Source organism: Falco rusticolus, chromosome 5, assembly GCF_015220075.1.
Source record: "Falco rusticolus isolate bFalRus1 chromosome 5, bFalRus1.pri, whole genome shotgun sequence".
In the NCBI taxonomy this organism is placed as follows: Eukaryota; Metazoa; Chordata; class Aves; order Falconiformes; family Falconidae; genus Falco; species Falco rusticolus.
Genome location: NC_051191.1, coordinates 19,027,164 through 19,052,092, shown reverse-complemented (window position 1 = coordinate 19,052,092; position 24,929 = coordinate 19,027,164). Strand labels below are relative to the sequence as shown.

General features: G+C 37.2%; 1 protein-coding gene across 3 annotated transcripts in view; it reads left to right on the top strand.

Moving 5' to 3' along the window:
- HGF (hepatocyte growth factor) overlaps positions 1-24,929 on the top strand; it is a 60,802-nt gene that overhangs the window by 22,172 nt on the left and 13,701 nt on the right. For 2 of the 3 annotated variants that reach the window (XM_037389465.1, XM_037389467.1), the window contains exons 5-11: positions 384-526; positions 2,227-2,347; positions 7,151-7,269; positions 17,195-17,369; positions 19,351-19,478; positions 21,018-21,120; positions 23,084-23,223. In XM_037389465.1, coding sequence (XP_037245362.1) covers positions 384-526; positions 2,227-2,347; positions 7,151-7,269; positions 17,195-17,369; positions 19,351-19,478; positions 21,018-21,120; positions 23,084-23,223 — 929 coding nt within the window. The remainder of the gene's footprint in view (positions 1-383; positions 527-2,226; positions 2,348-7,150; positions 7,270-17,194; positions 17,370-19,350; positions 19,479-21,017; positions 21,121-23,083; positions 23,224-24,929) is intronic. The other variant, XM_037389466.1, reaches the window with a different exon arrangement.

Below are 24,929 nucleotides of genomic sequence, written 5' to 3'. Positions count from 1 at the left end.
CGCCCTTGTCCAAGGGCCTTCCACCGTTGTGTGAGCAAGGACAAATTCACGAAGGAGAGTGCAGTGTGGGTTGGCAGGGAGTGTGCTGCTGCCTCTGGCTCTGCATCAGATAGCTGGCTCTGGATGCCTGAGGGTTGGGAGTAATACTTGCTAGAGCAAGCTACAGGCTCAAAAAATTGTCCCAGTTTTAGGCTATTGATTGAGTAATCCTTACTGAAGATGTGTATTTTTGTATGGACAGATATTCGGATGTGTGCATTTGTTTAGGCAGGGGGGAGGGAGAAGGAAGCAGAAATGTGATTGTTTCTGTTTGTAAAAAATAATATGAGTAAGACCAAAGTTTGCATGCTCTTATACTGTAATGATTGTCATTTTAAAACTAGCTTTTTGCCTTCGAGCTATCGGGGTAAAGACCTGCGGGAAAACTACTGTCGAAACCCCCGAGGGGAAGAGGGAGGGCCCTGGTGCTTCACCACTAGCCCAGAGATACGGCATGAGGTCTGCGACATCCCTCTCTGTTCACAAGGTAACCCGTCACGGCTCACACAGAAAGTTGCCTTTTCTCTGCTGACAGCAGGTACGCAGAATTTCCAATAGTTTCAGTGACACTTGCTCATGGACTTTGGAGAAAGAATAGGTGATTTCTCAGCAAGAATAACTCAAGTAGCAAGACAAGTTATTAGAGAAAGAGGAGATCTTGTTATGTTCCAGTTCCCTGGAAGACTTGAACAAGCTTTCATGCTCTGCAGCTCTTTTTCAGGTCATAGTGGAGCTGGATCAATGAAGTTGTGCTGGTCGCACAACTGTACCCTTTTTTTCACTTGTCTAGACTGTAGTGAATCCATTAACGATTTCAGCATTACTCTGTGACAAAATCATCTAGCGCCATTCAATGGTAAAATAAACTCATTTTTTGGATGAAAAAACAGATACTGAATTACAGGACAAAAGCTCAGTCTAAACATGCATTAGGATTTTCAAATGAATACTCAAATCTCATTCAACTTTCAAGTCACAGAATTCTAGAGACACTTCATGTGCATGATTGCATTTGTTGACTTTTAAGTTCTGTTAACCTCCAAACTAAGCTCTTATATCTTGCTAATCAGCCAATTCAGTTCCAATCAACTCATTTACATTCTCAAGATAGGATGCCTTTAATTTTCCTACTTATGTGTCATGTGCAATAGCTATGCAGTGGAGGGGGGAAGAAAAGAGAAGGGGAGGGAAGGAGGAACAGAATGATTTACAAGTAGCTTGAAAATCTATTGGAAGTTAACATTTAAACACCAATTTAAGTGAGCTTCAAATGGGATAAGACCTGGAGCTCACTGAAGGATGAAGACTTTGGTAGCAGAGGTTTGGACTGAAGAGCGAGATATGTAATTGCATAAATTAGTATTTACTAAGTGCTCCTTCATTACAATTACTCTAATTAGTGGGAACTTGAGAAATGTGACTATAGATGATTATGGTGAATTTATTTTATATTTTAAGACTTCTCATTCTAAATTATGAAGCATATTTTGTTCAACAGTGATTTCAAATCCCTTTGGTAGCTTTTGCCCACTTTCCCTTCACCCCCCACTTTCCCAAACCAGAGCTGAAAATGTATCATAGTTTAAGCTGCCAAAAAGAATTAGTATCGAAAAGAAACAGTATCATATGTACCTGAAAGTGCTGGGAATTTAGGAAGACAGACTACTTCATTGAAATTATGATTCAGCCATTATTCTATACTTGTGCTGTAATTATACTATGACTTAGAATGATTTAGAATGTTGAATGTTACTTAATTAGAAAATCTCACCTCTAAGAAATACCCCTTCCTTAGATATGTGTCTCTCTGTTACTAAACATAAGTAAGATTAAAAATCTGCTAGGAGCAATGAATGCCTCTAGCAGCTCTCACCTACCTGCCTTGAAACCATAAGTGTCCTATAAAGTGATATCAGATTTAAGCATTTGTATTAGATCTGAGAAAGAGATGCAATTCTATTCCAAAGGACATTTCCTATATCAAACTAACTAAAGGATCACTTTTTTATACCTCTTTAGGTTTTTTTCAATTTATAACACCAGGGATATGACTGAATTTTTTTGTTGTTGGGTTTTTTGTTAGTTGTTTGGGGTTTTTTTGGTTTGGTTTTTTTTTTTTTTTTGGTGCTACAAGTCATCAGTGTAATAAAATACTCATACCTTTATTTATTATTTTTTTTTTCCTAGTTGAATGCATGACCTGCAATGGAGAGAATTACAGAGGGCCAATGGATCACACCGAGTCGGGCAAGGAGTGTCAGCGCTGGGATCTTCAGAGACCACACAAGCACAAATTTCGTCCAGAGAGGTAACCTCTCTTCCTTCCCAAACAAATCCATGTGGTTATAATTTGAAAATTACACATGTTCTGGAACCAGTTGGGCAAAATCAGCATTAGCTGAACTGAAGTTTATGGAGTTCACCAGTTTTAGTGGCTTGTGCTCCTGGCCCATGGTGTGTGCAGGGTGGCTGCTGTTACGATGGAGATGCAGGATGGGGACTAGAGGCTGTTTTGTGCAGTTGTGCTACATCCCATGGCTGTGTAGTGTAGTGATACACATGTGCTGCATTAATTGATCAAAATTCCCTCCCTAACTTCATTGACAGTAAAAAGTTAACCTCTGAATGTTTCTGTATATGTTGTTATGCAGCTTCAGTCAGCTTAAAATACCTTAAAGTAATCACAAAGTAAAAGATTAAAGTCGTAATTTTGTGTTAGAGTTCCTAACACAACTAATGAATATAGACTTCCAGCATTGTCAAGTCAGAGTATGCTCCTTTTTTAAAAATAAACAGCTTTAAAGCTGTAGATGGTGTTCTCTTGTAATCAGGTTTAAGTCTCCAAGTTGACTAAAACATTTGCCCACTAGTGTTTTTCAGCTTGGGAAAGGAGTTCATTGTTCTGTTTAGTGTTTTATGCAGATGGATTTATATTTTATACTTTTTATTTCTTTTTTTTTAATTTAGACATATATACATAATGCCAAAAGATGAGTCAGAAATAGCAAGACAAATTGCATCCCTGTTAGGGTTTGTCCTAGAGGGTAAAATTCACCCGACCGCAAAGGGTCATCTATAATACATCCTTTTGGAAGGATTTTTTGTGGGGGTTTAGGCCACACAGGAGAGCCTTTGTGCTTCTCTTAAACTGAACTAAAGTTTCATTTTAGTTTTACTCTGGATTTTGGATGATCTCCATGTATGTAGCAGATTGTATAAACTTAAAGTGCCAGAGGAAGATTACAAGAATCAACGAACTCAGAATGATTGAGACCTTCCACTGAAAGTATCTATATATGTTTAACTGTTCCACTAAATAAAGCATCATTTTTATACTCTGAAATTCGTGTGCTGGTAGATTTTAGAAAGCCTGATTATTCAGTAAAACATTAAGGATCCGAAGTTTTGGAGTTTATGTGATATAACATCTCTTTCCTCTTGGCTCAGGTGATCTTCATGAATAATAGCAGGCTATCCCATAGTTCTGCTACAATAAATATTTTGTATTAGCAGACTGGGAAGGTAATCTGTTTCTGAATTCTGCCATGTGCTTGCTGTGCAGTCTAGAGTAAGTCAGAACTTTATTCCTTGGGAGTGAAACGTCTATAGAGCTTCTGGGTACAAACAATGATCATTTTGCTGTCAGGAGGAAATTTCTTTTGTCTGTTAATTTTGTATTGTTTGCAGAATGACTTTTCAGACTAACTGCAGTCTCACAAATGACTGCATTCCTCCTTGAAAGATTTCCTTAAGAAAATGTCTTCTTGATAGTTTTCAGACCGCAATAAAAATGCTTTTTTATGAAGAAGTGGCCCTTCCAAAACGAATTGATTTCTGTGTGCTTTCAGAAGAGTAACTGGGGTACAGTACCTTTCTAATACACTGATATTAATTAACTTCATGGAATGGTCACTAAAGATAGTGATAACTATATTTTGATTATACTAGCTTTTAAAAACGTTGTGGGCTTTGGTTTGTGTAGGCTTTTTCAATAGTCATTTATGCTGAAAATAAGAGAGGAGATCTGGAACAAATGATCCATTAAAGCACAGCAATCTCTGGAGAGGCTTATACTAGATCATCGAGGGGTAATGTGAATAACCTGGAAACCAGGAAGGATTAGCTGGGCATATTTAAACTTATTTTCATATATGGATTCATCAGTTACAATAATGAAGAAAGAGAGGTAAAAATAGTAAATTTTTCAAATGCTTCAGTCTATCTGCTGCTGGACAATTTTTTCAGCTTAGGGTGAATACAACTCACTTTCGCTTTTTGTCACCTCAATGAATTGTTCCACATTTATTCCCTTCAGAGGTCAGTTACTGAAGAAAATTGATAATACCTGTTTACTGATGTAATTCAAGGTAGCAGTGGGAATCCCCTCAAACAGCTTCTTCATGACCCGGTTTTAGCTACTAGTGGATACAGGATTGTATTCTGAAGTTCCAGTTCTCTCATGTACTCTTCACAGGCAGGATTATGTCTCAGTATGGAAGGAAGACCATTGAGGATAGTGACTTAGATAGGCATAAAGCAGCACAAAGAAGCAAGAGTTTTCTGCTCTTCTGCTCATATTTTCTGCTTAATATCAAATATGCTGTAAAAATAGGTGCTAATTATGTGCAGGAAAGTAGGATTGAAGTGTGGTATAAGAGTTTAACAACTGCAGGTATCCTTTTATTAAAATACTCTATTTTATATCTCTTGTATGAGCATTTACTTTGTACAAAATCAGGTTTCTAGTTCTGCATGTCTTTTAAAACAAAAAGGGGAAAAGAAATATTGGTGAACAATTTTAGACACTAAAGCTCCAGCAGAGCTAAATATCAGCACCTGTCTCTTTAAAAAGAATAAATGTTATCTCTGTCTAAAACTCTTTTTTTCCACCCTAGAAACTGAGAAAAAGTCTTGATTTTGACACCAGATGTGTATCTTAATGCTTCATTTCAATTTCAGCAGTGGAGTACAGCTACTATAGTTTCAAGGGTGGGGGTGGGGGAAGATATATTTAGGGTTCTGAAAGATCATGGAAACCTTAGGCTCTTTGTTGGCTCTAAATAAGAGAACTCTGCTCAAGCATGCCGGGAAAGGAGCACTGTGCAGAGCAAAGGGATGAGCTTGCAGGGAATCCTCCATGATCTCACTTTGAATTGTGTGGAACAGATTGAAGCCCTGTTGCACATCTTTTCCCTAATATTTGTGTCTTAAAAGTGTTAGTTGGCCTTTTCTGTAGGAACTGAGGAACTGTTGCTTGCTGGATATGAAGGGAGGCAGAAGCATGCCTGAATATTGTCGAAAGAAGCAGTGACTAGGAAGGCTGCTGTTGCTCTAGATAAGGGCATATAGCTATGTTAGGTGGAAAGAGACAGTTCATGGACACTGCTTCATCCCACAAAGACACTCAGAGCTTGATCCTGGAAGAACTGTTACATCTCTACTTAAGTTTCAGTTAGCAAACAAAACTTTTGTGTCATACTGGAACCATATAATATAGTATTAGGAAGGAAAGAGCATTTAGTGCTGTGAAAGACACTCACCTTCTAGAAAGTGAATTCTTTACATCCCCAGTTGTTTTGAATGTTTTTTGAGAGCTAGGACTGCAGATACCTTGCCATTTCTGGACTCACCTTCGTTCCTGGGTAGTTCCATGAACTCTCCATTGCTAAATGACATGGAGCATGTGCTGACAACATCAAAAGTCATCACTGCACCTACTGGGTGGCCAAATCCATCTCATTTTCTGCTATGTTATTAACCCATTAACTGTTTTCTTATGAAATCCTTGGACACAGTGTGTTCCTTTACAGTTTGTCTTCTACCTAACAGAAAACAGGGCACTGCTGCTGGATCTGAAACTACCACATTCTTTACTGTCCTTGAATTTTCAGTTTTGTGAGGTTTTTCCTTAGTGGTGGATTTTTTGAGTTGTTTAGGCTGTGGTGGGTTTTTTTTGTCTTTTGTGGTTTTGTTTGTTTTTTTGTTGTTGGTTTTGTTTTTTTTTTAATTCCACTTATATCCTGTCCCTGTCCCTTGTATAGATGGAGGAACCTGTGTTTGTTGTTTTTTTTTTTCCCCAAGGAATGGGAGAACAAGTTGTAAATACACGAATCAAAACTGGGATAATTGTTTGACAGAAAAAGCATCCTAGGAAGAACATATGCGTGTAAATCATATTTTCCTCTGCTTGTACAAAACACATCTGCTTGCAGTTGTAAATGGGTTCAGGTTCCCAGGTAGTTAACTTTATTGTTCTCTTACATACTTTTCATGTTTCCCTCAAGGGTAATCTATTTTTTGTTTCTTTTACAAACATGTTTCAATAAAACTGGAAATCCAAGACAATTTGTATTCACTGGAGAAAAAAAAAAGTATGCATTTATCTCCTTCTCTTTTAGTTTATAGATGTTACTACAGCACATTTATACAAAAAGAACCTCCTTATCTTGAATATCTGCCTGATTGTTCAGTGATGGCAATAGGGACATGGAAACAATTAAATGGCACAATAGTTTGAAATCTTAATGAGATAAAGTGAGATGGAAGTCAATTCCTTATTTTTCTCCTTTTTTTTCCCCCAATGCTTGAAATGAGGGCATGACCTAGAATGAGCTCTGTTACAAAAATGGAGCTATCATTAGTAACATAGCTATTCAAAATGGCTTCCAGTTTGAACCCAGGGCTGTTGCACTGAAGAACCTGTTTTCTTAATGAGTCCAGCATGCCAAGCAGTGTTTATATAATCCACACTTAATTGGGCAGTTTAAAAAAAAATGAGTGGCTTTAGAGACTGGTCATCAGTTGACAGACACAAGAGCACAAGTGTAGCAATTAGCAGAGTTACCCCATCCGGTATCCTGTGCATTAGCACAGCAGGGAAACCCTTCAGTGGAGGTCTGATTCTGCTGCGTATTTGGAAAGAGATTTTATGTTATTAACTTTCTAATAATTTAAAAGAGTCTTTGCATCCATATCACAGGATCAGACCCAAGGTTAATAGGAACTGGTTCTTGTTTGCCTCTGCCAAAGGTTGTCCTTTAGGTACCTTGTACAAGCCAGTGAAGCGTTGCCAGGAAGACTTCCCTGACACATTTCTCGTTGTGGTTTGCAGATATCCTGACAAGGGCTTTGATGATAATTACTGCCGCAATCCTGATGGCAAGCTGAGACCATGGTGCTACACTCTTGACCCTAACACCCCTTGGGAGTTCTGTGCAATTAAAACGTGTGGTGAGTTCAAGCAAAATTTATTACTTCCTTTTCTTTTCCAAAATCTGGATGCAGATAATTCAAGCAATATAGGACCACAGCTAGTTCATTCATTGCCCTTCACTGACTTTTAAAACATAGCTTTGAAAGAGGATGTCCTATAAAGACATTATGTTTAATCTGGACAGGAAATAAGAGTTGTGTATTACTTAGCACTGGATTATGTTTATATTTTATGTATAGGAAATTGCATTAAAATGTAGGAATATCAAGAACTAAAAAAACTGAGGCAACATTATCATGAAGTTCTCTATATAGAGAGTATTAGTCTGGCCATGCTGGTCATCTGCATTACAACTTGGGAATAGGTGCATGTGGACATTCCCTACTCGGTGCTCCTTTTCCAACAACCATTCATTGCTTTGTTTTCCTCTTGCATGTTGTGCAGTTCTAGGCCTCAGTTCCTACACACTGTTCAGCCTTGTGCTGAAGACAGAATTATTAATTTCCTCATGGGTTTCTCTGTGATATTCAGTACTCCAGTATCAAAGCACTCCACAGGCAATTAATTTCTTTTTATCTGTCAACTACAAGATGCCGGGTTTTGTTATCCACACTTTACAGGCAGGGAATAGAATCAAAGTGACATTAAGGTGTAAAAATATTGGATGCCCACTTTGAGATGCTTTAGTTCAGAATTTTCCATCTTCATGTTCCATCTTCAAAGCCTATATCCTCCTAACTGTTTTGGTAGCTCTGAAAGTTCTGTTCTACTGATAATTAATGTCTTAAATGAGCAGTACAGGGGCAATGAGAAATGTAAAACTACTGGACCTCCCTTGAGAACATGAGTAAACCGATTTTTCTAGACACTCACGGTAATGTTGGGGCTGAGGCAGATGATAGAGTTAAGTTTTGTTAGGACATGCTTTAATCAGGAAACTGAGATTTGCACCCCTGATATTGCTTGCCTCATTCACAGCTTGTGGGATTTACAACTGATAGTCTTCTCTCTTATCTCCCATCTTACTTATTTCCCATCCTTCTTACTGCCAGATTTGGGGTCCAATGTTTTGCCCTTAGTAAACTGACGTGAAATAATCCATGCACAAGCATGATATTAAAGGCAGTCTCATAATACCTAGGCAGATTATTTTATTCTTTTTACTCAAAATACTTTACTTATAACATCTTTTGAAAAAAAAAAAAAAAAAAAAAAAGGCAATTTCTGAAAATAAGGCATGACTTTAACTGAATCCATACTGTAGAAGCCTGTCAGCTTCATGTGCCCCAGCCCTGTGGCGGAGCCCCCAGCAAAACTGGCAGAAAAGGGGAAAAGAGTATTTTTGGATTTTCTGTCAAGGAGAGGCAAAGGGTAGCTTCTAAAAGGGCTCAGTGAAACTCAGTGTCATGTTAGCTCATGAGAAAGTCAGTTTCTGTTAGATCTGCGGTGTTGGAAACTACAATTTCCTTTGTTGTCCTGCTTCAGTTTTGACTAATGTTAAAAGTTAAAAAAAATCCCCAAAATCAGACACTCTGCTTTTCATCTAGCTTTAAGTGTCACTCCAGTAGGCTTATGTCATTGTAAAGTTCATTTGTCTTTCTTGGGAAGTGGATAAAAGAAAAGACTAGATTCTATTAAAAAGAACAATAAAGCTCTCCTGGAACTGGGTTTACTTGAGAATTAAATAAAATAAAAAAAAAAAAAAAAAAGAAGGGGGGGAGAAGAAAAATAATAAGCATAAAAAGAGTTATTTTTAATGACTGTTTCATTTTCAGGGTTCACTGTATTTTTTTGTTGTTATGTAAAACATTACTTGGGCTTCTAAATACCAGATAAAATAGACACAGTCGTGAATCTTACAGAAAGTGTTTCCATAATGTAATCTTGTATTTTTTCTATAAAGTTAGCATGTATATAAGTACTGGGGGCAGAGAGAGAAGAGGGAATGGCTCTGGCATGAACCTTTATGTGTGAGCATTTGCTAACTAAAGGGGGAAGCATGGCATTCGCCATCTTCACTTGGAATGCTTACCAAACCAAATTATGCTGTGTTTTCTGCTTCCACCAGCAAGAGTTCAGTTTTCTCTCCTTCCTTGTTCTTTGTTTAGGCCAGTATAATGTCTTAGAGTGTCAGTCACTTCTTATCAATTAGTCAAGTGTTTGAAATCCAAAGGCTGAGTAAGAATACTCTTAATGTGCTTCCCTATGCGGAGTATTTGAACTTATTCTGCACTATCATATGTCATTATAAATCCAATATAAGGTAGTTAAAATTAGCAAAATTATTACACTGTAAAAAATAAGGGTTTTTTGCTACTTTGGACAATGTCTGTGATCAGATCCTCCAGACAGAAGAAACTCAACAGGACTACTGCTTATTTTGTGTCAAGCACCTGTGAAGTCGCACCCCTGTTGAAGGTCTTGCCTGTGAGCTATAGTATTAATTCATGCAATTGTACCTGGAGTTATTGATAATGTTTGGTCTTGGGGAAAGATCAGTCTTTTCCCATTGTAGACAGTCTTGCTTAGCTCTGTTACTACCTTCCCAATTATTTAGTCAATTCATGAAATTAGGGGTTGTTTTGAAGTTTTGGTTTGTGGTTGGGTTTGGTTTGGTTTGGGTTTTTGTTTGGCTTTTTTTTTTTTTTTTTAACTAAACTGTGCTTCCTGCATATATCTAATTATTAGATAATATATTAATCATATGTAGCATACTAGATCTGTTCTTTTCCTCTGATAGAAGTGGTTTTATTATTTCCAAAGTTACAGAGTTACAGCTGACTTTCACAAATGCAACTTTTATAAACCTTTATCCTTTGGCATTTCCTGAGCTGATGTGTCAGTGTTCTGAGGATTCACATCTGGCTTTGTTGGTCACGTAGGCTCTACAGTCCATGCAACTTTCAGTATCTACAGTCTGGCCTAAGCTTTACAAAATAGTTGGATGGGAGATCTGTAGACTACTGTAATGTCACCTTTGTCTACCCAAGTCACAATTAGACTCCTGAAGGAAAAGTAATCATCCAAATGAAGTTCAAAAAAACCAGTCCACAATGTAATGATTTTAATGTTGTGATGAGAGAGCCTTTTGTCTCATTTCTAGGTAAACATTGACTGAATTGACTACAAATTCTTTTTTTCATCTTCAGGTATATTAAGAGCAGTGGAAATTTCAGATGCAAAACTGTATTTTCACTGCAGAAAACTGTAGATCTTTGGAAATTATTAAAGCAATCTATGTGAAGAAGAATACAAAAATAGTGATCTTGAAAGTGCTTAATCCGGCAGATATTTTCAAAGGATGTTTAGCATAGGTATGGTACTGCCCTCTACATAGGATGGATGTGATGCTTCTTAGTGCTTTCCTTTATAACCCAGAGAAGGAGTTTATTGCTGATAGTACTGTTGTATCACCAGCTTGGTGACCAGAATACCAACTCAAAATATCAAAGCCCTGTTTTCAGTTTTCTGTTTTTCTTGAGGCATGTAGAAAAAATGGTTTCCCCACCTCCTAGCAGGGATCCCAAAACACTGGGCCATTCTGGGTTTCAATGGCTGCTCCATTTTCTGAAGCTGTGGCTGTGTGCAATCTCACTAAAAAGAGAACATCATGAGTTATATGTCTTTATAGCTTTGTGGTTTGGATTCTCACACAGGTTTTTAATTCCTATGCTGAGGACTGTTTATATATTTTACAAGAAATACTAATTAGAAAAAATGCTTTGCAAATCCAAGTCCTTGGACTATATACAAAAACGTAGGTGTCCTCTCTTTGGGGGAGTGACCACAAGGCAGCATGCTGCTTGTGGCTTTTGCTACATGTCATGAGTGCTAGTATGCTCTATAGCCAAAATGCTGACAACAGCTCATATACAAAATTTTCGGTGAAAAAGTCAGTGGAAGGAAGCATTCAGAAAATAAATATGTTTTTAAGACTGAAGAGACAGGAGGGCATTGTAACTTTATTTCCAAGCACAGAAAGCAGCATAAAACATTGTGGCTTACAGCCAGGGCTGTGAGAAAGAGATGACAGGAGCAATTAGGGATTAGAGATGGCTCAAGCTGCAAAAATTGGATCTGGATTAAGACTTCAGGGACCTCAGGATTGGTTTGAAGTTGCTCACATATGTGTCTGTGGTTTTGGCTTGAGACAATTTTTAGTTAGAAGAGAGGATAAAAGGACAGCTATAACAGCAAAAAAAGAAGTGTAGGATGAAATGAAGAAATGGAAGCAGTGACAGCAAGTATATAAAAAAAGAAAATTACTTACTTTGGCATGAATGAGGACATGGACTACAGAGAAGACAGGAGTTGAGAACTAATACTCTTTTTTTTTTTTTTTTTTTAAAAAAAAAAAGAAAAAAAGAAAAAGGATAGCTGCATTTCTGTGGATGAACTATAGGGCTATGAGAGAACTGCTGAGGGCCAGAAATGAAGCGACATATGTCAATCATTTGAGAGCTGCAGAGCTATATGGAATTACTATGGTAGGGACAGTGTTTGGTTGCTGCCTACCTGATTTCCAGCCAACCCAGTTGATTTTACCATGGATTTAGCCCTTGCTGTCAGTACTCATAGGCTACAGGCAGCAGCGACTGCAGCCTGGAAAGCCCTGAGAGAGTTCAATAAGGATTTGGGTTTGATGGGAAAGAGCAAGTAATGAAATAGCAAAATTGAGAATCTAGGACTGTTGGGAAGTCAATATTAGATTACTCATTTGTTGGAAGCAGAGATTTCAACTGTCCATTTGAATGTGAAGTTCTGATTAAAGAGTTACTTGTTGAATCATAGTATGTAAACAAACACGTGCCACTCAGTTTAAGCTTAACATTTATGTAGGATAAAATTGTTTATAGAAAGGAGGCAGTGAAAACAGACTGATATTTAGTAGTTAATGAAAGTGTTACCTTACACCTCACTTCACATGGGGGTCCAGCAGTCACTGGATATGTAAGGGCCTAATATGCGTTTCCTCAAAAAGGAATCTTTCATAGATCCCTTTCATCATTTCTGTGATAGTTTTGAAAGTAAGATTTAAGAACGCTGAACCTGAAGAGATCCAGATTCTTGTAAATGGTTTTAAACTTAAATTTGTTCAGATTTAAAGTCTAGTTGTGGATACTGGAATAACCTGGAAAGATCTCTCTGTGCTCAAGGACAGATGGACTTGATTGTGCAGGTTTTAGGTGACAGTGAGTTCCTCAGTTCTGTGATTCTTGAGCTTGGGTCTAATTTATTTCTTCACTTTCTCATATATTTTTATGGACACGCAACCACACCCCCTGAAACACTAGAAATTAATGAGATTTTTTTCCCTCCATGTGTCATGTACTGTGAGACAGTACGTTGAAGGAAACATGGAAAGAAAAGAACTGCCACTATCATACTGCCCAGAACTGTAGATGGTATTGCTTGAGGTAGGGACGTCTGGAGACAGTGTAACTGAGAATAAGCAGCTTCTCCCCGTAACATCTTTCAAGTTTCTTACTGATATTTGCAGAATTACGTGGATCATGTTTAATGAGGACTTTGCTGTGTTTAGAACACTTTCTTTACATAGTTAGGCATGTTTAAAAGCTACTTTAAAAAATATTTTGTTACAAATCAGGGCACATTTTCTTTTTTCTTTTTTTTTTTTTTTTTTGACTGACACTCCATGAAAGACATTGCAACAATGTAAGCAAAAGTGGGAATTTTCCTGATGAGGTAATTTAGGACTCTGCTTCTTTTCCAACTATGTCTTTTTCCAAAAATACATAGAATTACTATGAAGGAACAGAATACTTCAGCAAATACCTACCTTCTTTTATGTCAGTAAGAGTTCCACCATTGACCTAAAATTTGTGCAGGATTTTCTTCTGGGTTGTTTGGTTTAAAAACTTCACTTTTAGAATACTAAAGTTAGTACTCTAACTGATTACTTCAGCTGTTGAATGACTCAGGGCCCCTGCTGATTCCTTCATGCTGGCATTACTGTGAGAACCAGAACAGAGAAGACTATCTGTGGCTTTACAGATGAAGTTCTGGATAGTGTTTCATCCCTGTACTTAAGCATCTATGAATACGTGAGCTGGCCCTTATTAATAAGTTTAAATATTTAAAGTATCAAAATAAGGAGGGGTTTATGGAAAAGATGGAAACTTTGCATTATTGCACTTTGGTTGGGGATTTCAGAGTGAGCATGTGAAGGTGGAGATACTACTAACAGGAAATCCTTAAGTAGCTGTCTGAATTTCATGGTTAATTTGTCATCCAGAATAATAATAATAAAATAATAAAAATTGCAACAAAATTCAAAAGTAACAAAATGCTGCTAAAAAATTAGCAAATTCTTCTGTTCACATTAACTTCATACAGTAATAATGAGCAACATTTAATTAATAATTAATATTCTTTATCTCAGTTCAGAGCTATAAAATCTGAACTGGAACAACAACAAAAAGGGTACTTCTAGGATGGAATTAAAGTACTCGCCTGCATAGTGAGTATTGCTTATTGAATTTAGATTAATCTTCTAACTTAATTCGTAAAGTCTTTCTCACTGGATGAAGCCTTTGGAGTTGCAGGTTTTAATTTATATTTGAGAGGAATTGCTAGGATAAGGATGGGAATTCAGCCTTACTGATTGTTAGCTTGATCTTGTTTGCACCTTATAAGAGAACTGATGAGTCTTGTCTCAGGGCTCTTTCACCAGTGCTCTGCACATCCGATGTTCATACTCAGAGTTATTAAACTTTAGATAATTGACTATGTGGGTGACAAGAGCAATTAGCCTAAAGAAAAAAACACTGAATGGAGATGACTATATAAGTTGTAAGCTTGAACAACCTGGGTACTTCTTAAAGTTTGGCAACAGCCTTAGAGTCTGCAGAGCACCTCTGTAATGCCTGGTGAGACGGGTACTGCTCCTCAGGCTCTTGCATGTCCCTGTGCGCACCCAGTCCACCTTTCATTAACATAAACAGGGAGACTGTTCCCATCATGCCTGTCTGTGTAAATCACCGACTGAATGAAGGATTTCTTGAGCCTCTTGATAATTTTTGGGCTTTCTGTGAGGCTGAAGAGCCAGAATAAGAAATGTTGTTTCTGAAGTACAAGCCCTCAGAATTTCAGAAATAAATTTCAGAATTAAGTTTAAAAACTATTTTGGAGTCTTGTTTTTTGTGTTTGAAAAGTAGACATTAGTAGGAAATGCAGGTGATAGCAAGAAGAGTTTGAGCAGGGTTCTGTGGGCTTCTGGAATGATAGAATTGCTTTATTAAATCAAATAAAAATATTTGAATGATCCTCTTCATCACTAGGATTCTTACTGAGACCTGCCACAAAGTAGTAGTAGCAGATAATCCATTATACATTGCACATTTTGAAATCATTTCTCTCTTAGCTGTTATAATATAAGCCGTTCCAGTAGTGGCTTGGCTGTGCAAATATTCATGACAATGTGAAAGTTCAGTCTGTCAGGTTCCTTTAAATAGAATATTTTGATACTGACAAATTGTTGTAAAATCTGATCTACAGATAGAGGTCACTGTCTAGACACATAGTGTAAAGTTTAGTGATGAGCTGTGTGTCTATGGGTGTATAAGAAGGAATGCTCTACAAAATGACTTTATGGCCTTGCTTCAATCAATCAATGCATTAGTTATTTCATTTCAGGAATGTGATACATAATACACATGATTTACATCCTGATTACATTTTCCCTAGTATGACTGAGCACAGAGTAGATGTGCTGTACAGTTCATTACAGTTGAAACAATAACTTCTTGTGTATAGTCTTTGTAATGGCTTGTATTCACTTGAATTTTTATGCATTATTACTATTGTTTAAGAAGACTTTTTGCTAGAGTTATATAGTTGTGATTTATTGATTTACTTAGGAAATATTATGCAGCCAAGATGGCATATGTATGCTGAAATTTGTCATGACAGGTAGCTGTTCTTTTTTTCCAAATTATAGACCACACCTCTTTCATGTTTAATAAAAGCATTGCATTTATTTTTTAAAAACACTAATATGTATTTGAATGTGACACATCAATATTCAGTCCTAATAGCTCCAGCTTAGGAGCTGTTTTAGAATGTAATTCCAATTTGTTTTCATGTAATAGTTATGATGGAAAACTGAAATATGCAGCTATGTATTTTTATTAGAGGTATGAATTTGTCCTTTTGTTGTCCAATTTATTTTAAAAGTGAGCAATAATGATTAAAAATATAGTTACTAGTTTGCAAGCCCGCTTGATGAATCCACTAGAAAGGGTGTATTTGTCAGCCTGAAGAAGCCTGTTCATGATATTTGCATTGTCATGTCCTTTTGGCGCTGGAATGAGCTTGGAACTCACAATCCCATTGGAACAGGACAACCTTTGCAGACAAAGTACCTTGGGAAGGAAGGACAGGAAATTAATTTGACTGTGAAACTCTGATGTAAGAACATCAACCAGATGAAGAGAGAAAGGGAATTTTGCTCTAGCATGGAGAAATCATAAAATCAGAGAATCATAGAATCTTGTAGGTTGGAAAAGACCTTTAAGATCATCAAGTCCAACCATTAACCGAGGACTGCCAAAGCAATCACTAAACTGTGTTCCTAAGCACCACATCTACACATTTTTTAAGTACTTCAAGGGATGGTGATTCCACCACCTCTCTGGGCAGTCTGTTCTAATGCTTGAATGTATAATTCAGCTGTACAACTTGATGTTATCATCTGACAGGCAAGTGATCTGTAATGTAGAAGATTAGACAGCAAATCATCCAAACCCATCTGTTATGACATTTGGTTTCCTTAAGATCCATATTCTCTGCAAGTTCATAGAACTGGCTTAAGTTACCAGGGATGAACTGTATTATGAGTAACACACAAATACTGTTCTAATCACTGGACAATTTGAGGAATACTAATTTAGAAACTTTATTGACATACTTATTGCTAGCAATTAATACTTTTAAGGCAATTAATAAAATTAGTGTTGTGAGCAATAGCAATTACAATCAGATGGGCAGTTACTTACAAAAATATTACCTTGGGAGTTTTTGGGGACATTGTAGAAGTGTTGTTCTTACTGCAGTGTCTTTAGTTTTGTACTACTTTGTATATATCTGATGCAATATCTGTGCCATTAATTTGCAATTACGAAAATTGCCTAAGAAATACAAAAAGACTTTCAAGTTATGTGACTGAGTCATTTAAAAAACCACTGTTTTTCTGAATTTAGTTCAAGACGGCCCACACCAGGGTGAATGCAGAGTATATCAACATCTGTAAAAGATCTTGAGTCTGATGAATTTGTTAGTCTTTAAAACATTTGTTTCTCTGTAGAGAATACTGATCTTTGATTTCCAAAAGCTGGCTTGGTTTTTTCACCCCTCTAACTATATGAGGCATAAAAAGAGAAACTTCAAGGAGGATTTAGCACATTATAATAGGATTTATCTTCCCCCCCCCTTTTTTTTTTTTTTTTTTTTTTATCTGCATCTTTTTTCCTGTGAAAATATTCTGGGAATTCTTTGGAGAAAACCAATAGTATTTTAATCCTGCAAACATGTATGAACATGTTTACCAGTGTGCACATGGGTGGTCACTCAGTTTTGTTAAGCTAAGCAAATGAGAAAATATTTGCTGAACTGGAAAAAGTAACCAAGAGTGTCTCCTGACCTCCGATGGTATAGCATAGGCCAGGTGTCTCACTAAACAAAAGCTCTTAAATGTTGCAGATTCTTTGTCTGCAGGTGGATAAACTAGCATGAGGTCTAACACCTCTTTTGATTTCATGGATGTAAATGTGAAGAGGAGAAAAGTATTCTGTAAAAGACATCAGATTGGCAATTTCACCAAAGAACTCCACGATTTGAACTGCAATATAGAGTTCGAACCTGAAATCCTATCCAGGCTCAGTCTTAAGAAAATGAAACAGCACTTTTTCTCTGGGTCTGCAGATGAAAGTGTCATGAACAGCACGGAGGTGGCAGCTGAGATGACAACATGCATTCAAGGACAGGGTGAGGGGTACCGTGGCACGGTCAACACCATATGGAGTGGAATCCAGTGCCAGAGGTGGGACTCCCAGTTTCCTCACCAGCACAACATTACTCCAGAGAACTTCAAGTGCAAGTGAGTAGAGACATGCAGATATCACTGCAGTGGGAAAAGAGCTTAGTTTTCAAATGTTTAGAAATTCATGCTGCCTAAGTAGACTGTAGGATCCCAGTTCCTGCTCTGCAACCTGGTACCTTCGTCCTACTTGCTGATGCTGGAGACCATTTGAACATGGGAAAATCAGTTCTTCAGATCTTAAAGCATTAGTTCCAGATGAACCTGTGTGAAACTGTAGGGTTTTTTATGAACTTTTTCTTCAAGCATGTATTCACCATTTTAAACAATTGTGAAGTGTATGGATGTTTTCCAGACTGGGACCCGAATCCCAATAGTGCTGGTACATTACTATTGTTTTTCTTTCATGAAGGTAAGTACTTGTTTGCAGTTTGGTTACTGACGTTAATTTAATATGTCCTAAATGTTACCTAAGCGTAATCTCCTTGACAATACCTGACATTTTTAATATTTGACAACACTTCTTTTATTTTCCATCTTTTTAATCCTTTTTCTATCTCATTAATAAATGTGCTTGCATGACTAGGACTGCTTTTACTTGTCACCTAACCCTTCTGTATAGTTCAAAAACTCTCAGGATGTCAATAATGTACTTACTTTAGGCAGTTACCTTAGCCACAGTCTTTCAGTTCTTTTTTTCACTAAGCATAGAGGAATCCTGGCTGACCAGCATGGACCCAAAGCCCATTTTGTACTAAATGTCTTTATTGATGGCTAAATAGCAGTCTGGACTTGTGCTGGAATTTAATAGTATGGTTCTTTCAAGGCAAATAAAATATTCTTGTCTCAGTTCAGATTATCTCTCTTAACAACAGCTTGTGTGAGCAAAATGGTTAAGTTTGTTGTCTTAATCCCTTCACTACTCTTCAGTTTATTGATTAAATACTGTGCACTGTAACAAATCTACTGAAAATGTAACAATCACCATTGTAATGGAAAATATGAGTGATCCTGAGCCTTCTCTGTCAATCTCAGGACCACCTTGAATTTACCTGGAAGTTATTGCTTGAGCCTGATCCTACAGTTTTTTCTCAGACAAACTGTCACTTAAACTAATTTGTACTGTACCTACATAATATTGCTGCAGGATTAGGCCCTCATGCAGTATTAACAATGTTCCTAGCAGTGTAGAGGGTCTAAGAATATTAGGATGGCTGGTTACACTGATGCGTGAGAGCATAGTGGCTATTCAGGCCAATAGCTTGAGTAAAATCAACAGAACTGCTGGTACTACTGATCAAAACTCACATAACTTAGAATTACAGTATTAGGCCCATTTCTTCAATAGTCTGTTATCAGTAAGTGCTGCAGATGGAAAAATACAGTGAAATATGGAGATGCACAGAACATGGCAACAGCTGCCAGGAGATGGGAAAATAAAACTTAGGTTTTAAGAGGTTTGACTATTTCATGCAAGCTGCAAGAGACATTTAAAGATGTTCCCTTGTGACTAACTTTTACTTTAAAGGTAACAGCTGTATAGAATTTCAACACACATTTTTTGTATTCCAAGGTTCAGTTTCTTAAATGAATTGCGGACGGTCTACAGAACTGTTTCTCTAAACTCAGCAGAACCATTCAAAGTACAGGGAATTTTAAACACTTCAGTAATCTTTGTGTTTAAAAGCACTTGTAATGGATTGCAGGTGTATCCAATGTGAGCTTGCATGCAAATTTTGATGGAGAATCCTGAATAAAAATAAGCTACATTGAAAATATTGTTAATCTTCAAATGATGTCTTGTATCCAGTTAAACATTCATCCACTGAAAATTAATTCCCATAACCATATTTTTGTACAATTGCTATCTTTTTCTGGATGCTGTGTTCTTACTGGCTCTTAATCTCCTTGCACTTGACACTGATCAGTAACATACAGACCTTAAGGAGCCTATATTATTGCTAATTCATAATAAAAAGCAATAGAATGCATCAATGGTTTTAGGTTAGCCCTGTGTGAGCTAACATATTTATTTTTATAGGGATTTGAGGGAGAACTACTGCCGAAATCCAGATGGATCTGAATCACCCTGGTGTTTTACCACTGACCCAAACATCCGTATTGGTTATTGCTCCCAGATTCCTAAGTGTGATGTATCAAATGAACAAGGTAACAGAGGGAAAGGCAGTAACATGATTATAAGTGAATGCTGCACTGTTCCAAATGGCAGATATGCAGGCTTAAAAACTGAAGAAGTTGGACTCAGTACATCTGTATTACACCTGTGTAGTTCCACTTTGGCTTTATTTGCATACTTGGGATTCATCATGGTGTAAATGAGATTCATTTCTCAGTTCATATTTCGATTCCAGCAGGGAAAGCTGAAGCAAAGATTTGCTATTGGATCTGATTTTTAGACAAGGTGAATCTGTGTGCCATTTTATATTAGCTGGAGATCTGCTCCACTGTTTTACCTTTCTTAGTTTGAAAGGCATTTTTCCAGAGCTGAGATTATTTCCTTGGTTCACAGTCCTTTTATAATTACATATGAGGCCACCAAAAGTGATTTGAGATTATTTCCTTGGTTCACAGTCCTTTTAAAATTACATATGAGGCCACCAAAAGTGATTTTTTTTTTTTTTTTCCCATATACCCCCTTGTCTAAAAGGAGTTGAGCTGAAAAAAACCCCACATGGGACTTCCCATATAGCCTCTTATCTTCTAGCTGTCACCTCTGCCTGTAAAGTCCACTCTGAGTCTTCAAGCAAACATTGTTCTTCCTATGAGCTCTTCACATTACTCTAAGGAGATTGCATACTGAGAACTGATGCCAATCATAGCATCAACTGAGGCTAAGAACTCAGACCTACGACCCTAATCAGGTTACATGAAGATCTCCATCTTTAAATTTCAGCCATATTTTCTCTTAAATTCAAGAGTTGCACTTGAAAGAGTTATGTCAGAGAAAGGATTAAACTTTGACTTTCATTCTATTTTTTTGGTAAAACAGGAATTATCAAAAAGTAAAAATACTGATTAGTATGAAATAAAATGCTTTATACAAAAAGTTTTTATAGTAGCGATCATTTTAAAGTATCCTCTTGAAAAATCTCATAAAGGCTTGTGACAAAAGCTGATGAATAAAACATGACTTCTACTGGAGTAAACAGGCACATTTTTGAATTACATTAAAATTAAAGTCATGTTGATTTTTTGATTTTGCCAAAGTAGAACTTAAGTGTAGAACTATATACTGTTGCCAGTATCCAGAATCTATACAAAGGTAAGTTGTTTCAAACAGGCTAAGAGTGCCTAGTTTTTGAGGAGGGAGGAACAAAGGGGTATTTTTACTTTGTTTTGTATAAACCAGCTCCTGAAAACTTCTAGAACATTCTGTGTGGCCCTTCCAAATTATCCATGAATTAACTATTTATGAAAGGAATTTTCCCAGTTTATCTAAGTAAGACAAAATTTAAAATGCTACTGTGTTGAGAATGAAGGCCTCAGGCAGGAGATATGTATCTAAATTTGGCAACTTTTACCCATTTCCTTTCTTATTTATACAGTTGTCTGATTTATATGGTATAGTGTTTGCTAAATATAATACTTGTCTTTAATGATTTTGATTACTGATGGAAAGGAAGAGTTTTCTTTTCAGTGTTGCACAATCACCCTCTACTTCTTTTTGTCTCAACATTCTTTATTCAGATTGTTATCGTGGCAATGGCAAGAGTTACATGGGGAATCTATCCAAGACAAGATTTGGGCTAACTTGCTCCACATGGGACAAGAATATTGAAGACTTACGTAGGTGTGTACATATGAAACAGAAAGAGATGGTTCAGCGAGTCCTGAATAAATACTGCCTCCAGATGGCATCTCTTTTTCTTTTCCAGTGATTCTAAAATAGCCCCTTATGCCCTGGAGCTTTTAGTATCTTCTATTTTTTTTTTCTTTTTTTCTCTTAGTGTTTAAATATATTACACAACATGTCTTTGTCAGGCTAACCACTAATTGCAGTCTTTGGGATGTTTTTTAGTGTTTAGTTTACTGGCTGGGTTTACCCCATCTTTGTCCTTGAAGTTTTGTTCTATGAGAGGATAATGGGAATCAAGTAGGATATGGGTGTCTCATCAATATGATCTCACAGCTCATGCTGATTCAAGCAGGAGGGTGGACTTGAAATCACCTAAGGTCAGGTTTCAAGTCTGATATTGAACCTTGAGTCTACAATCTAATGACACTGACATTAAATGCCATTAAAACAACTTGGAATTTCTGTTGTCTGTCATTACTTTGGCTTCATATTCAAGTGGTGGAAACGGCAAGTCACATTATTTTTTAAAGTAAAATCAGCAGCATATACAAAAAAAAAATTGTGAGATTCCAAGACTTTTCCAGTCACACCTGGATCCTCAGTGTTGCCTCTGCTGGTTCAGAACAGTAGATCAATAAATCTCAGGAGTGAGAAGAACAATGACTTCCAGGTACTGCACATAGAGATTCATCAAAAATTTTAACAGGTATGAAATATTACACGTTAGTGGTGCAGATGGAAACAGTTTTCCCTTTGTTTTCCTTTAGTTTCTGAAGTTGATGTGACTATGTCTATATTACTTTTAGTACTTGTTGAGTTAGTGCTCGTGATCACCACAGTCATAGTGCCCAACATACCAGCCATTGCCCTCTGAATTTTGCTGTCCCTGATTCCTGTTGCTGACTTGATGGTCAGTCAGGTGAAGGTGTGTGAGTCGGTAAGTCAGCCTTGGGAAAGCTGTGTTGCGAAAGACTTCAGCAGCACTGTCTGAACTCACCAACTGGACTATACGTTTTTCCCCACACAGGGTCGGAGGCAGCATATATGTTCCAGTGTGCTGTCCACGTGAGGGAGGCAGAAGTTTAAGATCATGACTTTTGAGCACTCCAATAAGTCTTCAGATCGCCACAAATGAGACAGTTTAAACCTATTGGATGCTTGATGAAATTGCATTCTTATAATCAGCATAGACCAGCCTTCCTTCTCTTACTCCCACAAATCTTCCATCTGGGAACTTCTTTGGGAAGCTATCCGTCTCACTCTAGCAGTTACTTTGGTTATGGGTGTGCTAGAAGCAGCACGCATGGTTGGTTATGAACTAAAAGAGCAGCGCAGCTGTAATTTAGGAAGCCTGTGTGCTTCTGTCTGACAAGCCAGAAATAAACAACTTTCCCTGCTTCAGATATGCACCCCAAAATTTCACCTTTCCTTGTGTAGGTTTGCAACTTAGTTGACCTATCGCTGCAGTTTATCTGAGCCATTCATCCTTCTCTCTGCCTGCTGCTCAGCTTTGTTAACTTTCTTGTGTTTGTCTTTGCTGAAGATTCAGCTTTCTTTGCAGATTCAGTGCTCCCTTGTGCTGTTAATCTGCTGGGAGCAGGTACCTAGGCTCCCAGCGAGGCCTGCAGATTTACTGAGGGCAGCACAGACATTCTTCTAATCAGTGTAATGATCCCGCCTGAGGGTATCCAGGGATTTTAGCTCCAGTGGGAGATCTAGAAACCTCCCAGATGTCCAGTGGACACAGTGCTTAAAATACTAACTGGAGGAAAGTTGGACCCAGATCCAGCAAATATTTGGGTCTCATCTTCTCTTTGATTTCAACCAGCCCTAAACCCTGACCTGTAGGCTTCTCAATCAACTAATACTACAATATGGAGCAATGCAACATTTAACCTTTGAAAATTTAGGCTATAGTATAAAGCTTTTCAGCACTTTGAATTTTTTTTCCCTGTAGGCATATACAAATATTCAGAGAACCAGATGTTAGTAAACTGAAGAAAAACTATTGCCGCAATCCAGATGATGATTTTCATGGTCCCTGGTGTTACACAGATGATCCTCTCGTTCCCTGGGATTACTGTCCTATTTCTCGATGTGAGTACTTGGTATGCCTCAGGCGTTGTCAACTGTGCAGTCCCAGTGAAGCCATGGTGTCAGATGTGTATGCACACCTTTCTGTTGTCACTTGTGGCAGCAGAAAATGTATAATTCTATCAAGAATCAATTGTGCGTGATTGAGAAGGAATGGACTGAAGGTGCTTGTGCAATATATGAACAAGGGGTCCTTTTTCCTTGACCAGCTTGGAGATTTCAAGGCTTATTTATGCAGCAGGAGCATAACAGGGCTATAATAGATAAGCAAACATTTTCCATCAGATCTAGCAATTGAAAGAGGGCTGGACAGAGACAAAGAATTTTCTAGTGGTCAGAGTGCTGTCTGTGGCCTCAAGAAACACAGGGACAGGTATCTTCTGTACTAAAAGCTTCATAGTCTCTTTGTGTGATCTGTGTTTGTAAAGTTGGGGTAACGCACTATATATATGTTGAAGTGTATACGTGCTATATAGATTAGATTCAGCTCTCTGATGTTTATGGGATGATTTAACTCCTGGCAATAATTAGAAACATCACATCTCCAAAGTTGCATGTTAAAATCTAAATAGCTTAAATAAACAGAATTAAAAATCCTAGGGAATTCAGTAATAAACCATCATTCAGTGGAAAAAAATAGATTTATGCCGAAAAATGTGCAATTCACATTTATGTTCAAATTTTTTCTCTTCAATTCTTATTTCTAAATTGCTGTGCTGAATACACTGGGAGAACATTTAAATGGTAAATCAACCTTTTGAACATATGTCTGTGATCTCTAGAGGTTAGGGATAATGTTACATTCATTCTTAGCAGCAATCTGCTGCATTTTCTCACAGTCTGAACTGTAGTACCTCTAAGAGGTGATATTTGAAGTCTCAGGTGATATTTTGGCATCTATGTGAAGAGTAAACAAACTGTGCAAAAGGTTAGTTGTGTCAGTGTAGATAAAGACCGACGGCTGAAGAAACATAAGTTTTATTCACTCACTCTAAGTTTAACTGGATCTATGAATTCCTAAGGAAATATTTGTAGGGTATATGGCAATGGGCAGTGTTATGATTTCTGAAATCAAACTCCAGAGCTGGAATATGTCTGTTTTACAATTGTAATTTGAATGGACTAGTATTAAACTACTAGCATCTCACTCAGGTACTGATAGCCAGCTCAACCGGTACAGAAAAAATGCTGGCAGTTCCCAAGTGTACTTACCTCCTGCCTTTAACTGGTCTCCTCAAACTGCAATGCTTATATGAAGCTATCTCTGTGTGCATATGTATATATATATATACACGCACACACACATGCATAAGTACAAATACACATAATGTATATGTGTATACATACACATGGAAATTTAACTGTGCATATAACTGTATATCTTTTTATATGTGTATATTTGTTTATTGCTTGATGATGGAAATCTACTTGGATGAGATTTTTTAAATTTTGCCTGTGCAAATTCTCAGTAGCTATACCTGTACATCCAGTTCATAATGCTGGGTCACTCTGCAGACCTCACTAATGGCAAAAATGTAGAACCAAGTTTAAGCAACTTTGTTGTAACTGTATTTTGAGTTGGACTAGAGGGAAGAACCAAACCAAATTTTGGGGGACAGGTTTTGATAAGTATAAGTTTTTGCTGACAGCAATACAAAAGGACTTTTGAAGATTCAAACATTTTAGGGAAATAAGAAATTTTCATTAAA